At 37.3% G+C, this 16,324-nt stretch overlaps 1 protein-coding gene across 10 annotated transcripts; it reads left to right on the forward strand.

Annotated features, from left to right (window-relative positions):
- Positions 1-1,992: 1,992 nt before the first annotated feature.
- Positions 1,993-16,137, forward strand: LOC110851429 (helicostatins). 10 transcript variants are annotated; one of them, XM_035852866.1, is made up of 7 exons: positions 1,993-2,250; positions 2,537-2,782; positions 2,851-3,140; positions 3,209-3,588; positions 3,658-4,935; positions 13,429-13,869; positions 14,577-16,137. In XM_035852866.1, the coding sequence occupies exons 6-7, from the start codon at positions 13,439-13,441 to the stop codon at positions 14,749-14,751; spliced, it is 606 nt and encodes a 201-aa protein (XP_035708759.1). In that variant the 5' UTR covers positions 1,993-2,250; positions 2,537-2,782; positions 2,851-3,140; positions 3,209-3,588; positions 3,658-4,935; positions 13,429-13,438; the 3' UTR covers positions 14,752-16,137. The 10 variants fall into 10 exon arrangements, with proteins under 10 accessions (XP_035708759.1, XP_035708763.1, XP_035708761.1 ...); XM_035852870.1 differs by lacking the exon at positions 1,993-2,250 and having other exon boundaries at positions 2,466-2,782; positions 3,658-3,952; positions 4,049-4,935; XM_035852868.1 differs by lacking the exon at positions 1,993-2,250 and having other exon boundaries at positions 2,466-2,782; positions 3,658-3,952; positions 4,422-4,935.
- Positions 16,138-16,324: the final 187 nt, after the last annotated feature.

A 16,324-nucleotide genomic window follows, 5' to 3' on the forward strand; every position in this document is an offset into this window, starting at 1 on the left:
TTTTTTGATTTATTACAACTTGTCAAACACAAACTCCCCCGACCGCAGCACAACTTGTGTGGTGGTGTGGGCACACAAGTTGTCTCCCTCATCCTCCTCCCTATTTATTGCCGAATGCTAAGGAGGAGGTGACAGGTGAGTGACTTATCTAACTTGGCTCTCAACTTTTGATTCAAAACGTGTAGGCTGCACAAACGCATATTTTGCTACGGTGTGAGATGTAAGTACGACAAATCAGAACGACCGTCTTTAATTTTTGACTTGTTGATGCTGCGTGATATGGAAAAGGCATGCACAAACTTTCACTAGTAAATGATAAGAAAAAGTGAATTTTGGAGGAATGTGAGACAACATACTAATTTCTTCAAGTATGCAAAAATATATAAACTGTTGTATACGAGTATGTTCCCAATGTCCTCTACGCATTGCACCTCTCTTTCTAGGTGGGTGTTGATGACAACATAAATTTACACAGTTATTCTCCTGTCCTACATGTATTTGTATTAGTACCCGGATTTTGGTGTTAATAACGTCATGAGAAACTAAGCTGCATTATGTTTATCTGATAACATGTGGACGGATGAATGAAGCCAATTCGTAAAGTAGACATTCATATTCGTTTCCCCTGCATAAAATTAGCCATGTTTGGACAATAATAAATAGTACGCAATAAATGACTCAGGATGATATAAACCAAACAGTGGTGTAGATCATTCCTTGGGTTCGATTTGGAGGGTGTTAGGTGGAGATAAGGAGAGTTAATGTTTGCCTTTGGTAAGCTAAGCTTGTGTGAAATGTTATGCATATTCCGGTTGTAGATTCAGATAACACACTACTTTCAGTTCTAACACCACTACGACCAAGATACTGGGTGGACGTGCCTTAATGAGCTTCTGGCTAACTGTACTACAACGTTAACCAACTTTGTCCTACGACCACCGGTAGCTTTGTTCTTCCTCGTTCTGCACTTCCCTCCTTCCTTCCTCACACTTTCACAACAACCACCCTGCTTACACCTTGAGGCAGTATCTTGTTATTAAGCTATTGCATTCCTGCTGTTGCTTTTGGGTGTAAAAGTGAAAGCAGTTGAGTGAGGCCGACAGAGTGATGATAGCGAACAGAAAAGAAGCATATGAATTCACGTTTAGATATGTTTGCAATGATATAATTACATTGGAAAACCTGCGAGTTGAAGAAGTGGTAGAATGCCCACGTTTTGTCTTGAGGGGAAACTGTATCAAGTGCGAATGGATGTAATAATGATGACGTGCAAGACATCAGCGTCAGCGTCATCAGAATAATGTTAGTATATTTATTATTCCAAAATTGGAGCAACTAAATATTTGCAATCCATTTTTGATACACTTTAATTATTTAGTGAGACAGTTCTTTTTTTGGTGTTCATATTTTAGTAAGGGTCGCTTTCTCCAAAGAGATAGATATGTACATTCACGAGTTCAAATTAATATTCGTTTTACTTTTCCGGAATAATGAAAGAAAGTGATATTGACGTTGTTCATCTTTCCAACAAGCCTCGTCTCATCAATTGTCTGATTATTAAAAAATGGTAAACTGATGACAACTTTCTCCCAAATTAAACATTTCTTTTTTAGTAGACACGTTGCACGCAAAATAGCGTCCTCCCACCAGCAGTAGTCACCTATTTATATACGTATGTATACGTATAAGTAATATCGTTTCCTTCTTCCTACTTTGATCCATCCATGCAAAATCCTTCTCGCCCACTCGATGAAATCCAAACATTATTGAATTAAAAGTTCAAGTTGAGCAAATAACAGGAAAAGCCAAGATCTCGGGACGACGCAAGGGAAAAATTAGGGATGGGTAGGTCCGTCGTGCGACATGAATCGCATATACAAAGTAAGGCTGCTTCTCCTTTCAGTCGGCGATTTATCGAGTGAGTGGGCACAAATCAAATCAAATCTTAGAAACCCATTAAGAGTTGACAATATTTTATGTTATTCTAATCCTCATAAATCACATAGTGGCGAAACTGACGAACTCGGTGGGGTATAAAGTTCACAAGTTTCGGTGGGAATTTTGAATTTTTTTGCAAAAAACTGCAAATATCATCTGGCATTGTTTATGTTTTTAGTGGTTTCCAGTGGGAAGAGTATGTGTGGTGGTGGCTTCCCACCACGCATACTCAAATTACGCATATGACAAATTGAGACGAATCAGGAAAAAATGCAATTTTTTGAGCTTCTCAATCTTATACCGAGATTAAATGTGCACTCAAAAATGTGAAATTTGTTGAATTACAACTATTGATAGTTGGGCAACAAGGGAGCATGCCCTTTAAGGAATTGATATGCTACTTTTATTTATATTAAATGACCAATATCAATTTCCATCAAAATTTTGTTTTCCTCGAGATTAATTGATTAATATAAATAAAAGTAGCACATCAATTCCTTAAAGGGCATGCTCCCTTGTTGCGCAACTATCAATAGTTGTAATACATCAAGTCTCACATTTTTGAGTGCACATTTAATCTCGGTTTTCGAATTACAAGATCAAAAACCTGTGCAAAAAATAATGCATGGGGTAACATACGGGAGAAATATTGAGCGAGAGACTGTATTGGCTGATAGAGCGGCCAGAGCAAACTATTACGCCCCGTTAACACCCCGATGCACACTCGCACCTTCGTCATCGTCGAAGGTAATGGATTTCATTAAATACAAGTATTAATTCGCCACGAGGGAAATTCTGTTGGTTCCGCGAGCAACCAAGAGGCAAACTTCCAAAAGTTGTAGATGTACATATTTATAAATATAAAACGGTTATTTAATTATTTTTGAATAATATTCCACTCTCAACTTGCAGTTGAATTTGGATTCCACATGTATTTGTATCTCTTTTCGACAACTGTCTTATTCGGAACGACGAGGTGTTTTAGAACAAGAAGAAGAAACCATCGTTGCTAAAAAGATCCCGTGGGTGTTCGTGTCAATTGTTAAATTTGGAAAGATACAGAACGCCCGAAATAAAATATATCCCTCAAAACAAGTCTCACCGGAGGAGGACAAGTGACAAGTGAAAATCTTTGAATTTCAGAATATTTTATTTTTTCTTTATGCAATGACGGCAACGAGAAGACGTCTGCATATTTTATGGTACGTCATATCATAATGAGCGTTACTTGACATAGTCGACATTGTTTTGCAGATTGCTTTATTTACAGGCTGAACTTATTTATGTATGTATGTGCGAATTTGATGATGGGGTAATCAGCAGACGAAGTAGACTTAATTCTTGTGGGCGAGGATGATGGTGAGGAAATGCGACACACACATGCAATGCCAACATATGATGATATTTTGTAGATCAGACAAATCTATGAAGACATATTTAGTTCCGTCGTCGTGAGAAGCAATTTTCTAGAGTTTCAACCTTGGAATGAGAAATTTATTGAATCGAGGAGAAAGTAGTCAACACTTTCTCGCATGACAGCCAGTTTCAGTAGGGATGAGAAACCCACCTCTTGAGAAATAAGAATTATGATTACGAATCCGAGTTGTTCGAATGCGAAACTTGTCAACCCAGAATTTTCTCAGCTTTGTTGTGAGAACATGTCAAATATAAAGAAGGAAATAAATTGACCAATTGTGCATTGGGAGTATTTTCTCGTAGAATGCTCGCCTGCTTTCACCGGATGCCCCACCTTCTCACCATCTCCGTAGGTGAAAATAATAAATGGGAAAACAAAAAAACTATCAAGTCAGCCGACAGTATGTCGGATGATACTACTTGGAAATTTAAAATTCAAATGGTTCCCATTCGTCATCATCAGAATGGATGTGCCGGTGTCTTGGAGGAATAATTTGTGTGCGAGTTTACAAGGCTTCCCCAGAGGTTCCGTTTGACGCATCTTTTGGAAATTTCTCTGCTTTGAAGGTCACCAATGTTCATATTCGTATGTACGTACGTAAGTAAATGCAATATATCCATCTGCATATGTATGTATGTCTCAATATACAACATAATCTAATTTTAGACGCTTCTTAATTGCTCTTTTCTCAAGAGCGCATAGATAATTTAACACTACGCAAACAGTAAATATGTAATGACTTGAAATCAATCCTACCCTTACATCACCGCAAATTTAAATTGCCCGAACGGAGAACCAGACAGATTGCATTGCTCGTACATACACATTATTATTGGCACCATGTATGTATTAAGTAGTCACCGTCGTCGATATCGAATGAACATGTCGCCTGACGTCAAGCCAACTTAACTCTGCTTCCTCACCCCTCCCACCTTAAGCCTCCTGCAACATGGTTGATACACTTGCAACTAGTCATCGAGAGCAGATCACGACCGTTCTTCTCGCTTGATTTGATATTCCATCCGTGTTTGGTCATACGACTGACTACGTGTTTGTATGTATGTAGGTTATCCCACAAAGTAACTGCCATTGGCCAACATCATCATTCTTCTTCATCATCAAACAGTTGGTTGGTTGGTTGGTTGGGGTGCAAATATATAAAGCAATGTGGGGTACGTTTGAGGCGCACAGTGCTCAAAAGCGACGCTCTCTCAACCACCACTGACTCAGGCGATCGAGGTACAAAAATTGGGATAGCTTTCTCTCTCAGAGTTACTTAAACTTGGAGACTGACGGGGATCGGACGGAGCTTTCTCTTTCACTCTCGAACCCGCTTTCACTCCACCACCACCACCACCACCACCACCACCGACCACCACAGCCAAACATCAACGACCCACCGACCACCACCCAGAGACAGCAAAGCCAGACAACCCTAGCTAATATCACAAATCACAGGTCGCCCCAAACCCTCAATCATCTCATCTCATCTTGTCTCAATTTGCCTCATTTCATCCCCATCTTGATCCTCTCTTCTTCACTTTCTCTACTCTTGTTCATCTTGTAAACGACAAATTCAGGTGAGTCTTAAGTTTTTGATAAATTATTTGGTAAGATTTATAAAATGGTACAAATTAGTAGGGTTTTTTACGTATAAGTAAAAGTGCAGAATTATATTTGACAATTGCCTGTATTTTTAATATGTTGAATCATATTAGACAAGCATAAGTAACATGATGAATAGTTTCAAGAATTTAATCATAAAATACAGCAAAACTCTACAATTTGATCATAGTTCGATTATAAAATCATACATATGTGTAAAACAATTCATAGTTTCTCGACCTGTGACCAGTTTCATATGCATAACTCGCTATTTCACGTTTACTATGAGTCCTTTAGGGGAACAACGTCTAAAACTTTGACATTCAGGATCGGCGGAGAAATTTTGTGACGGATAAATGACAGCGGTTTTGTTTGATGTATGTAATCAAAAGGTATTTCCTCATAAATAAATGAACTAAGATTGTGGTTGAAGGTTCCCTGTGAAGAACGACATATACTGAATGAACGAGTTTCAGACCAAATACGTACTATGACATATTTAGTCTGAACTAATTGATTATTTTGAGGTCTTTGGTCGACAAAACCAAATGTTTGTGTGGGTGGGAATTGGGAAAGTCTGATTAACTCAAAAGTTTAATCCTTCATCTTGTCTATTTATTTCAACAAATCAATCTAAACTTCCCAAAATAGTAAATTAAGAAGAAATGAAGTCATTGCATGCATTGAATATGTGGGCGTACATAGCAGGACGATTCAACAGGTAACCAAATACGGTCCCACTTGATGAGGCAACTTGAGAATTCCTTTGATCTTGTCCCAAAATATACCCGTCGCATAAATTCCTTTAAGTTATTATATATCAAACCAATGATCAATTGGCTTAGCAAAAGGTTATTCCATATTGTCACCAACCAGAGAAATAGCGAATTATCATACATACGAATATGAGACATACAAATGTATAAATATTCCGTTCTGGCACCCCCAGTGCCCACTTTACTTACACTATTCTGGAGTCCATACGTACATATGCACTGTACATTTTCTCATGCAGTCATCCTGATGACGACGACAAAAATGAACACTGAAGCAAAAATAAGTAAACTCATACCAGTGGGACAATCGGGTTCTAAAACACTTTAGATGTAACGTAAAACGTATCACGGGAGTAGGCGTGCATAATGTTCTGCTCATTATATCATTTATTTCCGAAACTTGTTCAACAACTAAAATAATAACACAACAACAACCATCGTTCTATGTGCTTCACCCAACAAGCAACAATTCATTGCATTGTGCCATCAAAAACTTTTACTGCCCTTTCTATTCAAAACTTTCCCTTTAGAGCACGAAAGGAAGTGAATTTGGGACAGGAAAGTTTTTGATGGTTTTTCTTGGGCGGATTATTTCTTAAGAAAATCTGCTCATCTTAAATAAGTGCAATGCAATGCGAAACAAAATTGTATCTGGACCTGCGGTGCGGTGGTTGGGGATATAGATTCAATTGCTGTCGTGCTGTGTGTGTGGGACTATTATTTTTTATGCTCAAAATTTCCCACTTTACTGGTCAAATATAAAATAAAGAAGTGACCGGGTGCGACCTTCTTTTTCTGAGCAGCGTCATGAAATGATCTATGCCAACGTAAATTCACGAGAGAGTTCAAATAAGGCCGTATCTGTATCTGGCTAGATTCACGACCGAGATAGGTCACGAACCAACGGTTTGCTCAAGTTGGTACAGTTAATTGAAAAAGATAATCGCGTGTAAGTTGATAATTCGGTGGAAAAGGGGAAGTAGTAACGAACGAAGAAAAAAAAGCTTTCATTTTCACTTCGTCCTAGTTTTTATAAAATACAAAAAACAAATTTTTTCACAGTTCATCAATCCCTGACCACGCATATGTAGCAAACTTAAATTGTTAATACTAATATGCAGGATTTCTGCATTTATTTATCCAGCATGAACATGAATGATCTTAAAATGCATTTTACGATTGTCTCGGATTGTGAGGGATTGCTTCATAATAATTCTATGTCATAACCCTGCAACACGGCATCTGACAAATATTAATTACATGCTATCATCCTCCATCACAGAATATCGCAGCTTCTTGCTAGTTATGTCGCTCTAGGCTTGTTTGGCAGCATCAAGTAGTCCTCTCTTCAAATTATCACGGGAGAAGGGTTTCCTCTTTCGCTCTCCTTGAGGATGAAGTGACAGTCGATTGTACATACAATACCATTTTGACTAGCTCATTAACGAAATCACTAAAAATAACTTGAACAAATTTTCCGAATATGTCAAATGACGTGTTTTCATCATGACAAATTGGCGAAATATTATTCTGTTAGTAAAATTGTGTCGCATTGCACACAAGTCGGGAACGCAATATTTCACTGCAAATTTATATACATACACGCGTTTAGGTATGTTAGGAAATGCTGACTAAAAAGTTTTTGTTTGTGGTAAAATTTTCAGTCATGCGAGTACAAAAATGTGTTGTTTTTCCTGCTTCTAAAAATATGCAATTTCCTCGCCCGAAAGACGCAATTGTATGAAATATGTAATGAAATCCTGGTGAGCGTCAAATGTCAACCAGGAGACGTTATTTAGTGTCAAATCAAATTGAATTAGCTCAAGCTTATCACTCACTCTCAAATTGAAAGGTCAAAAGCAACGAGGATTGCAAAATTCAATAAAAAGAGGAGAAAGAAGCGTGATTATGCAAATTCAATCAATCTTTCTTTCTCGCTCTCCTCATCTCAATAAAAAATCCACAGGTGGATGATTTATTATTTGGCGTGTGACACCATTACACACGTGTAGTACATACTTTCAAATAAATAAAATTGGAGAGTCTTTTATCAAATTAATCAAGAAGGGGACGTTGGTTGAAAGGAAATCAGACTTGTCTCGGCACATGCTAATTTGATAACGCTATTACAGCGTTACCCTCCAAAGAAACTGTGTGGCGTCTGACAATAAAATAGCAGGTGTGGATTTTCTCTAAAACTAGAAGTTTTATACATAGGTCCGACACATATGGATGCATACATAGCTTCAGTTACCATATGTAACACTTTGCTTTTTTTAAGTAATCTCTTTGTATCTAATCTCATAGTACGTTATGCGTCATTTGTGTATGACGCATAATTGTAAAGTATTATGCTTTTACTTTTCTGACAAATGAGTTTGACGTGGCTGACATATCAGAAGAATTAATTTTATCCTTCTAATGAAGAATGAGTCAATTGCTACAATCTTAACAATAGTTAATTGAGTTAACAGAAAATCTGGCAGTTGAAAGCAGTTTGCATTTCCGGCTCATGGCATTCGTGACATTTCCAAACAAAGTTTGACACATTAATTCCCAAATGAGATTTCGCATCAAAATCTTTCGAGAAAACATTTCAGTTTTGAAGTTCAATACCATGAAATATTGTCGACGTAGATGTTGCATAGCACTCTTCTCGAGTGTGGAGAAAGCATTATTTAGCAGAATAAATGTAGAAACAGCCGTTTCCGTCGCTTTACTACTTTTGTTTGAAATTTTATTATGATAATGACATCAAAGCTTAAACTGTTTACAGAGTTTGGTAGTTTGCACGAGTGGAAAATATTATATAAAGTGAAAATTGCTGACATTTTAGGTAGCTACGTAAGTACTTACTTTCACTTATCGTTGAGTCGATAATGTAGTTATCTGGCACAAACAATATTGGACTCAAATCTTGTTTGGCTATAATTCTGGGTACGTGTGAAGTTTTCAATGTCATTGTTTTTGAAAATACTTGAAATTTAGTATCATAAACGTGCAGGGATTGGTTGATGCTACAAATTAAACTAAAACCTTGGGTAGAGGTGTGTCGAGCCAATATTGTAAATCCCAAAATATACATAAATTCGAAATGTTCGTAAAATACTGGCATGTGTAACTTTCAAAAAAGTTTGAAAAGCCATTATTTTACTCTCCTTGTGTAGAATTTTCCGATTGATGGATAAAATCAAATTGTACATTCGCATGTGTGCATAATTATGTTTACTAATTCGGTTTATCAAAACTTTAGGGAAACATTAGTTCTGACGTACTGTTTTTGTTTGTCGAGTTCATTTTGTTCCATTTTTCGAAATAATTTCTTACTTGGTCATTCTGGATTACAATCTTCCTTGGGTCATATAGTTCCTTACAAATAAAAACATTTAGAAAATTACAGACTTGTACCTGTCCAGAACTGAATCCTACATTCACATATGTCCAAATTCTGCGTGTTTATCCTAATTTCATGGCATACATATGTGCAGAAATTTAATGAATGATTCCACATTTCTAGATCACTCACTATTAATTCAATTATTCTGGTATGTAAACAGTTTAGTAGCCGGACGTACTTAAATTATTAAGTATAATGACAAAAGGAAAGAAGAATTATAGGAAACTTGATCCACAGTAAAATTACTCTGTTTTGAAGTTCATTGCAACTTTCCCCAATGAAACTTATCAATTGGATTTTGGAATTGACGTAAATTTTTAATATGCAATTCTATATGATGTATAAATATATATATTGCACCTTTTTATGCATGGAATCAAAATCAAGTGGGCAAATGTAAAATGAATGTCACGACATGAAGCTCGATCGACCAGGACTAATCCTGCTCTCATGGATTGGTTTTGTCTTTCTGCTAATTAAACATCAATTTCCGTTGCATAACTTAGTGTCTCTTTTGCCCTTTTCTTTCCAAAGGTGAGAGTGCATTATGCTCAACCAGTCTGCCATGCTTGAAAATTATTACTTTGTCCGCGTACGTAATTACTCCATTGGCATATCCAACAGCACAAAATTCCACCAATGTGGACAAAATAAAACTAATTGTAAGCAACTCAAATAATTTAGTAGTTTCAACTTGGCACTACTAGGCAGCAACAGGAGTTCCGTTTACCAACGCAGCTTTCACATTTAGTTTAGCCGACTTATTTATCGAGAGGTTTACTCGCAAAGTTTACTACTTACGCAAGAAGTTGAAATGTTTTTGGGTTGGTGGGAGTTTCTGGAAATACTTTTATATACGACCTGATTTAATTAGTATTAGTTTCATTCATGACATGGCAGGATTGAAAGCTGGTTGATACATGCATTACTACTAAACGTGCGGCATGTGCTGGAGAAATGTGTGATCTTTCACTTCCCCCCACTCATTTTCACACCAAATGCTAAACAGAATAATAGAAAGTGTCATTTCTATTTCTGTTCTGCTATGAATTTTCCACAACTTTCACCCACCAACTTTTGCAAGAGTCAACATTAAATGAAAGTTCAGCATTGGATGGAGGGAGGATAGCCCAAGAATTTTCCGATTTAATGTAGCTCGACATATTTAAATGAAATTGAGGCAGTAAAGTGGAACATGGTTGAAATTTGGGGACGTGAATATTAAGGCTTTGGTAAATATCATGGTAAAACAGTTGCAAACTTTCTACTTTAGTATGCTAATTTTTCCCGATGTGTACTTTTCTTAACTTTAAGATTTGGTCGATTCTGCATGCGTTCTTTTGTACTTTGGGAATGAAACGCGGAGATAATTGAGAAACAGTGTTTGTTCTAAAGTGCTTACGTAGATATTGTAAATATGTACATACGTATTCATGTGTAAGTTGGACAAGTAATTTAAAGTTTTCATGTCGTCATTTTATTATGGAATGTCTTCTTACATGGAAAATTATTCTGAAAGTGGATCGTTCTATAATATTGCGCTGTTCAGCCAAAACTAAATATTCCAAGTGATAGGTTTTTATGAATGCATTTTATGAACCTTTTTAAGCAGCTTATTAAATAGCACCTGTGCACACGTAGATAATTATAGTTGTATCTATCTACATACATACTTGGGATTGTAAATACTACTGTAGGATGCGAGGGCTAATGGCCGTAATGCAATGAGTTATCTACCTAGTAAATTACTATCTAGCTATATATCCGTACTTGCCTGGGATTTGAATTAGTAGAAATTCCAACTCATTATAGTTTTGCATACAATAGTCACGGATTGAGCGAAATGTGTTATGGTTGGTGTAGCATTGCCAACTTTCACAACCCGGTTTTTGATTGAGACATGGACAGAGAACAATAAAGGAGGGCAGTATTTATTAAACAATTTATCTAGCCATGAATCATCCCGGTTATGCAGTAGCGAACAAAAGTACTTGTTGCAAAGTTGATATTACATCGTTTTTAGGTATAAAGTACGATATGAAACCATTTCCTTTCTGGTTGATTGCCCGTTTTCCTTTGCTGACAGTGAGGTGTGTTATATACAGTCATCCATTGCAGGACAGGTTGCATATTAGTATCATCCGGACAATGTGGTTATGGTTGGCTGAAAACAATTGAATTCGTCACTCTCCAGCAATATATCCCTCTTTTCGTGATGGATTGAGAACCGAATCAAAGCTAGTCGCTCTTTTATGATGGTTAGAGATAAACTCAAAGTCGGATTTAGAACTAAACCAGTAGAACCTTATCACCTGGCTTTCGGCTCATGAAATATTAGTTTTTAACCGGAGCCACCTGGTAAGACTCTGATATTGCCGACTTTATAGCGACCACCAATGTCAATAATAATTTGATAGCTGTTTGCCACCATGCACTTTGTGACTGTATGTCCATATGTACGTTCATACATATAACTTAGCCAAGCAGTGCGACTTAATGGCGGAATCACAACTTCTGCGTGGGTGACTCCGTGGTTGATGGAAAGAGTGAAAACAATTTTTATAAAATGAAAGCCACTTCATAAACTCAGAGTGTTGTTCTTCCTCCGCTTATTATGAGAGATAAGTGCAATAATAAATAGATTTCTGACAGGCAAATTATGCACAACTAAGTACGTATCAGCTATGTAATACGAGGACGTATGTATGTATGCATGGTTGAATCCTTTACCCGCATAATTTCTGCCGTCAAGTTGGTTCTGATCGTTATAGACTTTCTCCAATCATTATCACCACAAGTACACCATTATTATGGAATCGTGGGGGATCTCAATTTCCCTCTCGCTCTCTCTAATAAAATAAAAGCATACTTTCAACTACTTTCCAAACCAAGTTTGTCAATTAATACCTTTAGTGTGCTATGTGCTAGAAATGTATATATTTTAAATGTGTTGCACAACTTTTGAGGTTTTGCGGCATCGTCGTAAAAGGAAAATTACTGCCACAAAAGACAGTCATTATATGTACATACATAATATGCAAGCTAAACGTACTTATAAATGGTTTGGAAGTTGCCTGATAAAATCCCAACATTTATTCGATGCAGCCTTATATACAGCATGAAAATATGTGCAGGATATTTCACAGAAACATATTGTTTGCATCAACAATTGAGGGCAAACCAAGTCTTTCGCAAACATTATCGTTTAGAAACAGGCTTAAAAGTCTAGACCAATGAATGAGACAAATCAGGAAGTAAAGGGTTGACACTTTCCTCAGCAGCAGAATAAATGGTAATGACCAGTGAACAGCGATGCAATGCATGTGCAATTGTGCATGCAGTCAGTTGGTGATGCAGAGTTAAAGAAAGTCGTGAGTCGGGCAGTCTGAGAATTTGAGACGTTTCCATTACACGCCGTCGTCCCATACGGCTGCCCATGACTAAACCCTTGAGATGCTAACAGCAACACTCAACACTGTCTCAAGTTTCAGTTCAAATTTTAAGAGTTGAGACGGATCTTGATGCTGCTGGAAGTAATTATGTTTGAACTCGATCCATTCGTCCCAATTTGATTGTGCAACTGGACTGGAGTGTGTTGACATTGTTACAATGGGGCGATCGGGTGACGTGGAAAAATTGCCTTGGATCGACAGATATTTAAGACAGTTAAGTTAGATCGCGATTTGTCAGTTGTCAGTTGTCTAATGACTCAAAAGAACCTTTGGCGGCAATTATTCCTCTGCAAAATGGCAGTAAATTTGATCTAGCATTTTTTTATCTTGTAATAAATTTGCAAAAGTTTTTGCCTTGCCAAATTTTTCTACTGCCACTACTTTTCCAACGGTAAAACATTTCACGAAAGAACGAAAGAATTTTAATAAAAATGAGTATGTAGATAAAGTCAAAAGTGGAATGAGTGACGTAGACGGACAATTATTTGCACACACAATTGACGTTACTTACAATTCCATCCTGAACAAAGTTGCATATTCAGAACACTCCGTTTAATTCTGTCTGCAGAGAGAAAAGAATAAAACTGAAATAACTTTCCTCATTCATCTCCCACTTTGAAGTCCAGGGCAGAATTTTATCTCGGACTTGGAAAGATAAACCAAACGTCAGTCATTCATTTAAAGAAAGGAAAACTGCGAGGAAATAAGATGAGTAATTGGGGAGGAATAACATGAATGTGGAAATGAGACGTGGGAATTAGCAGTCTAATATCTAAAATTGTATGTAAAAGCGTAAACAAATTTTCTAAATTTCCTTTTCCTCTTTTTATGTCCTCCCTGCAGACTTTAAACGATGAAGATGAAACGCTCAGGCAATATGACGACGGCTGCCCCCCAAGTAATCCTCCTCGTCTTGGCCTCTTGTGCCTGTGTGTGGGCTGCCCAAATGTCAGACAACTATGAAAAGATGAGGTTGCTCTACAACTACCCCTCTGGCTTCAAACGACTCCCTTCTTACGACTTTGGGTTGGGGAAACGGTCCTTCGGTGAGTCGGACTTGGCATCAGCCTCGTCGTCATCATACGAGGAGCAGCTGTCCCCACTGGACGCTCTGCTAGAACAGCAGCAGCAACAACAGCAAGGGGGTGGTCAACAGCTCGCTTACGTGTACCCCAACGCCTTCGGGAAAAGGACCCGAGCTTACGGATTCGGACTTGGCAAAAGGTTAACCCAGAATGAGAATTGGAAATTGGGTGGCTCTTCTTTCGCTGCGCCCACATATCGGTTTGCATTATTCGCTTTCTTCTCCCTTGTCGATTATCTTCCTTCCTCTCCTTCTTCGTATCTGGCCACTACTGCTTTTACCAGTGAATTGAGACACATGTCATGCCATTGAATTTCAATTTGCGAAGCTTTTCATCAGCAGGGACTAATATCTATGTGGACGATGTTGAGACACTACATAATCTCGACCCAAGTAGCAACAGCGTATCAGATATATTAGCAGAGTTAGTTTTATCGAGATGATGATGAAACATCACAAGTTTTCTATCCCAACTTATTTCACAATCTAATACCAACCATGAACCAATCAACTTTCACTTTTCTCACCGGGACATACACGAATGCACGTATTTCCATCTTCTGTATGTAGTGAGAGCAACAGGCTTGCTAAAGTATTATATTTTTTGCCTCATGCATGCAGTTCTTTTGACACGCATGCATTCTCATAATGGTTCTGAGGTGATTTTAATACAATTCTGGCGATAAATAAATATGATAAGCAAATATAAAATGAAAGCGTGTATCAGTGAAAACCATGCTGAAAGTATTCTTTAGCAGTATTTTCTATCTCTGTCTGTGGCTTTCACTCGTCATCATTTCCTCCAGAATTTGCAATTGGAAAAAGTCATTTTCGATGTAGAGTAAAGTGAGACAAGAGCATAACAGTCATAAAAAAGCTCATTGTTGCCTCTGTTTCTGCTTTCCAGGCAAGAAAGGCGTTCAAAGATTTATTCCTTTGGGCTGGGGAAAAGACAAAGTCATGACGGGATGGAGGATTACGATGGAAATGCGAGTCCACCGACGGCAGAAAGGAGAGCAAGTTCTCAACGACAATTTGCCTTTGGACTCGGGAAACGGGATCTCAATGCTGCAAAGGAATGAGGAAAAATTGTAGGAAGTTGGCAATTTGAGTCCAAAACTTTCACCATCACCAAACCACAAGAAATATCTTCAATCCCACCAATACCATTACTACTACCATTACCATCACCAACTACTACCAACAACATCGCCACTACAGTACCATCGCCAACGCCAGTCCGTACTGGTATCATGCACATCAAAAATATCAGCCATGACAAAGAATGACGACGGTCGACAACGACGACGACGACAACAACGATGATATTTGGCTACAAAACAGCAACACCACACTTTCTCCAGTATAAATTTAAATATGTACCTATTTATAATTCTTTAGTCGACTAACAATTATGTAGATTTGTACAATCCTCATCCTTTTATCTCGATAATCTCAAGTTGAGATTCTCAACCACTATTTTCCCCATCCGTTCGTTCCTTCCTACGGCTTCTGCAACATCTAATTATTGGATCCCGAATAAAAGCTTGTTCCTTTGCTCTGTAAGTAAGTGTCGAGTAATCATCAAATGTTACCAAATATTGTTGCACTTCCGGTTCCATGCACCTTCTAAACATGTAATTCTTTATCTGTATCGTCAGAATCGTGTACTTTAAAACTACTAGTTTAGCAACGTTTCCACCAAAATTGTCCATCCTGTAAGATATCCACTTGTAATAAAGGAAAATGAAAATGTAGAAATTTAAATCCTAAAAAAATGTCAATCAAATCTATGTACTCATTCGCCTGCTACCTTAATTTGCATAATTATCATGACTTGTTGTTATTCCCATTGTTGTAATCTTTCTAAATAGCTGGCTTGGTGGCTTATTCTTACGCAGTATTTGCAGCAGAAGTATTTCATGTTCTATGTCCTCCGGTAGTGTATAAGTTTTGTGATTTCAGCATGTAATTGTTATGTATAATATTGTATATGGAAATATGTTAGTTGTATATGTAGGCTGTAGTTTTAGACTGGTTATCATATTCCCTTATTTTTGTCGTCCTATCGCTACTATGCTGTAAATAGTTTTAGTACAACAATTAGCAGAAAATTGTATAAAATATCAAATGAAAGTAGATATTCGGAGTATATTAGTTGTTGTTGTTTGCACCTGTAATTCACGAAATTCAGTTTGTATTATTAATTCATAACATTTACATGAGCAGTGTAAAGTGCACATTATTCTCATGAAATCCATATTATTAATCAATCAATCGATCGATTAAAGAAATCGGAATGCAGCAGAAGCAGAAGCAGCAGCAGCTACATTAGACTAAACTGCAACTATAAAATTTAATTGTGCAACCTTATCCAATATGAGTCATAAAAAGATTTAATTAATGTATGAAATTTTTGCTTGGGTCTAAATAAAAATGACCGAATGGTTACCTTGTTAAGATGTCTATATGAATTAAATATATGGGACATTGTGCATCATATCTAAACTTAGTTGTTGGCTATTATTCCGTGAGTGTGATTAGAATAGTTCATGAATGAAGGGAGGGCCTGGCAATAGGATGACTGAATTGCATACGCGAATAGATGGAGTATTGCTAATAACTAAAATGATGATTTTTTGTCGAGGTTGAAAG

This window comes from Folsomia candida, unplaced genomic scaffold (genome assembly GCF_002217175.1).
Source record: "Folsomia candida strain VU population unplaced genomic scaffold, ASM221717v1 Fcan01_Sc006, whole genome shotgun sequence".
NCBI classification, from domain to species: domain Eukaryota; kingdom Metazoa; phylum Arthropoda; class Collembola; order Entomobryomorpha; family Isotomidae; genus Folsomia; species Folsomia candida.

What these genes read in the sequence shown, in the direction of transcription:
- LOC110851429 (XM_035852866.1), top strand. Translation starts at nt 13,439, where the DNA reads ATGAAGATGAAACGCTCAGGCAATATGACGACGGCTGCCCCCCAAGTA. An exon ending in TTCGCTGCGCCCACATATCG is followed by an intron (nt 13,870 to 14,576) that starts GTTTGCATTATT and finishes TCTGCTTTCCAG; the next exon opens with GCAAGAAAGGCGTTCAAAGA.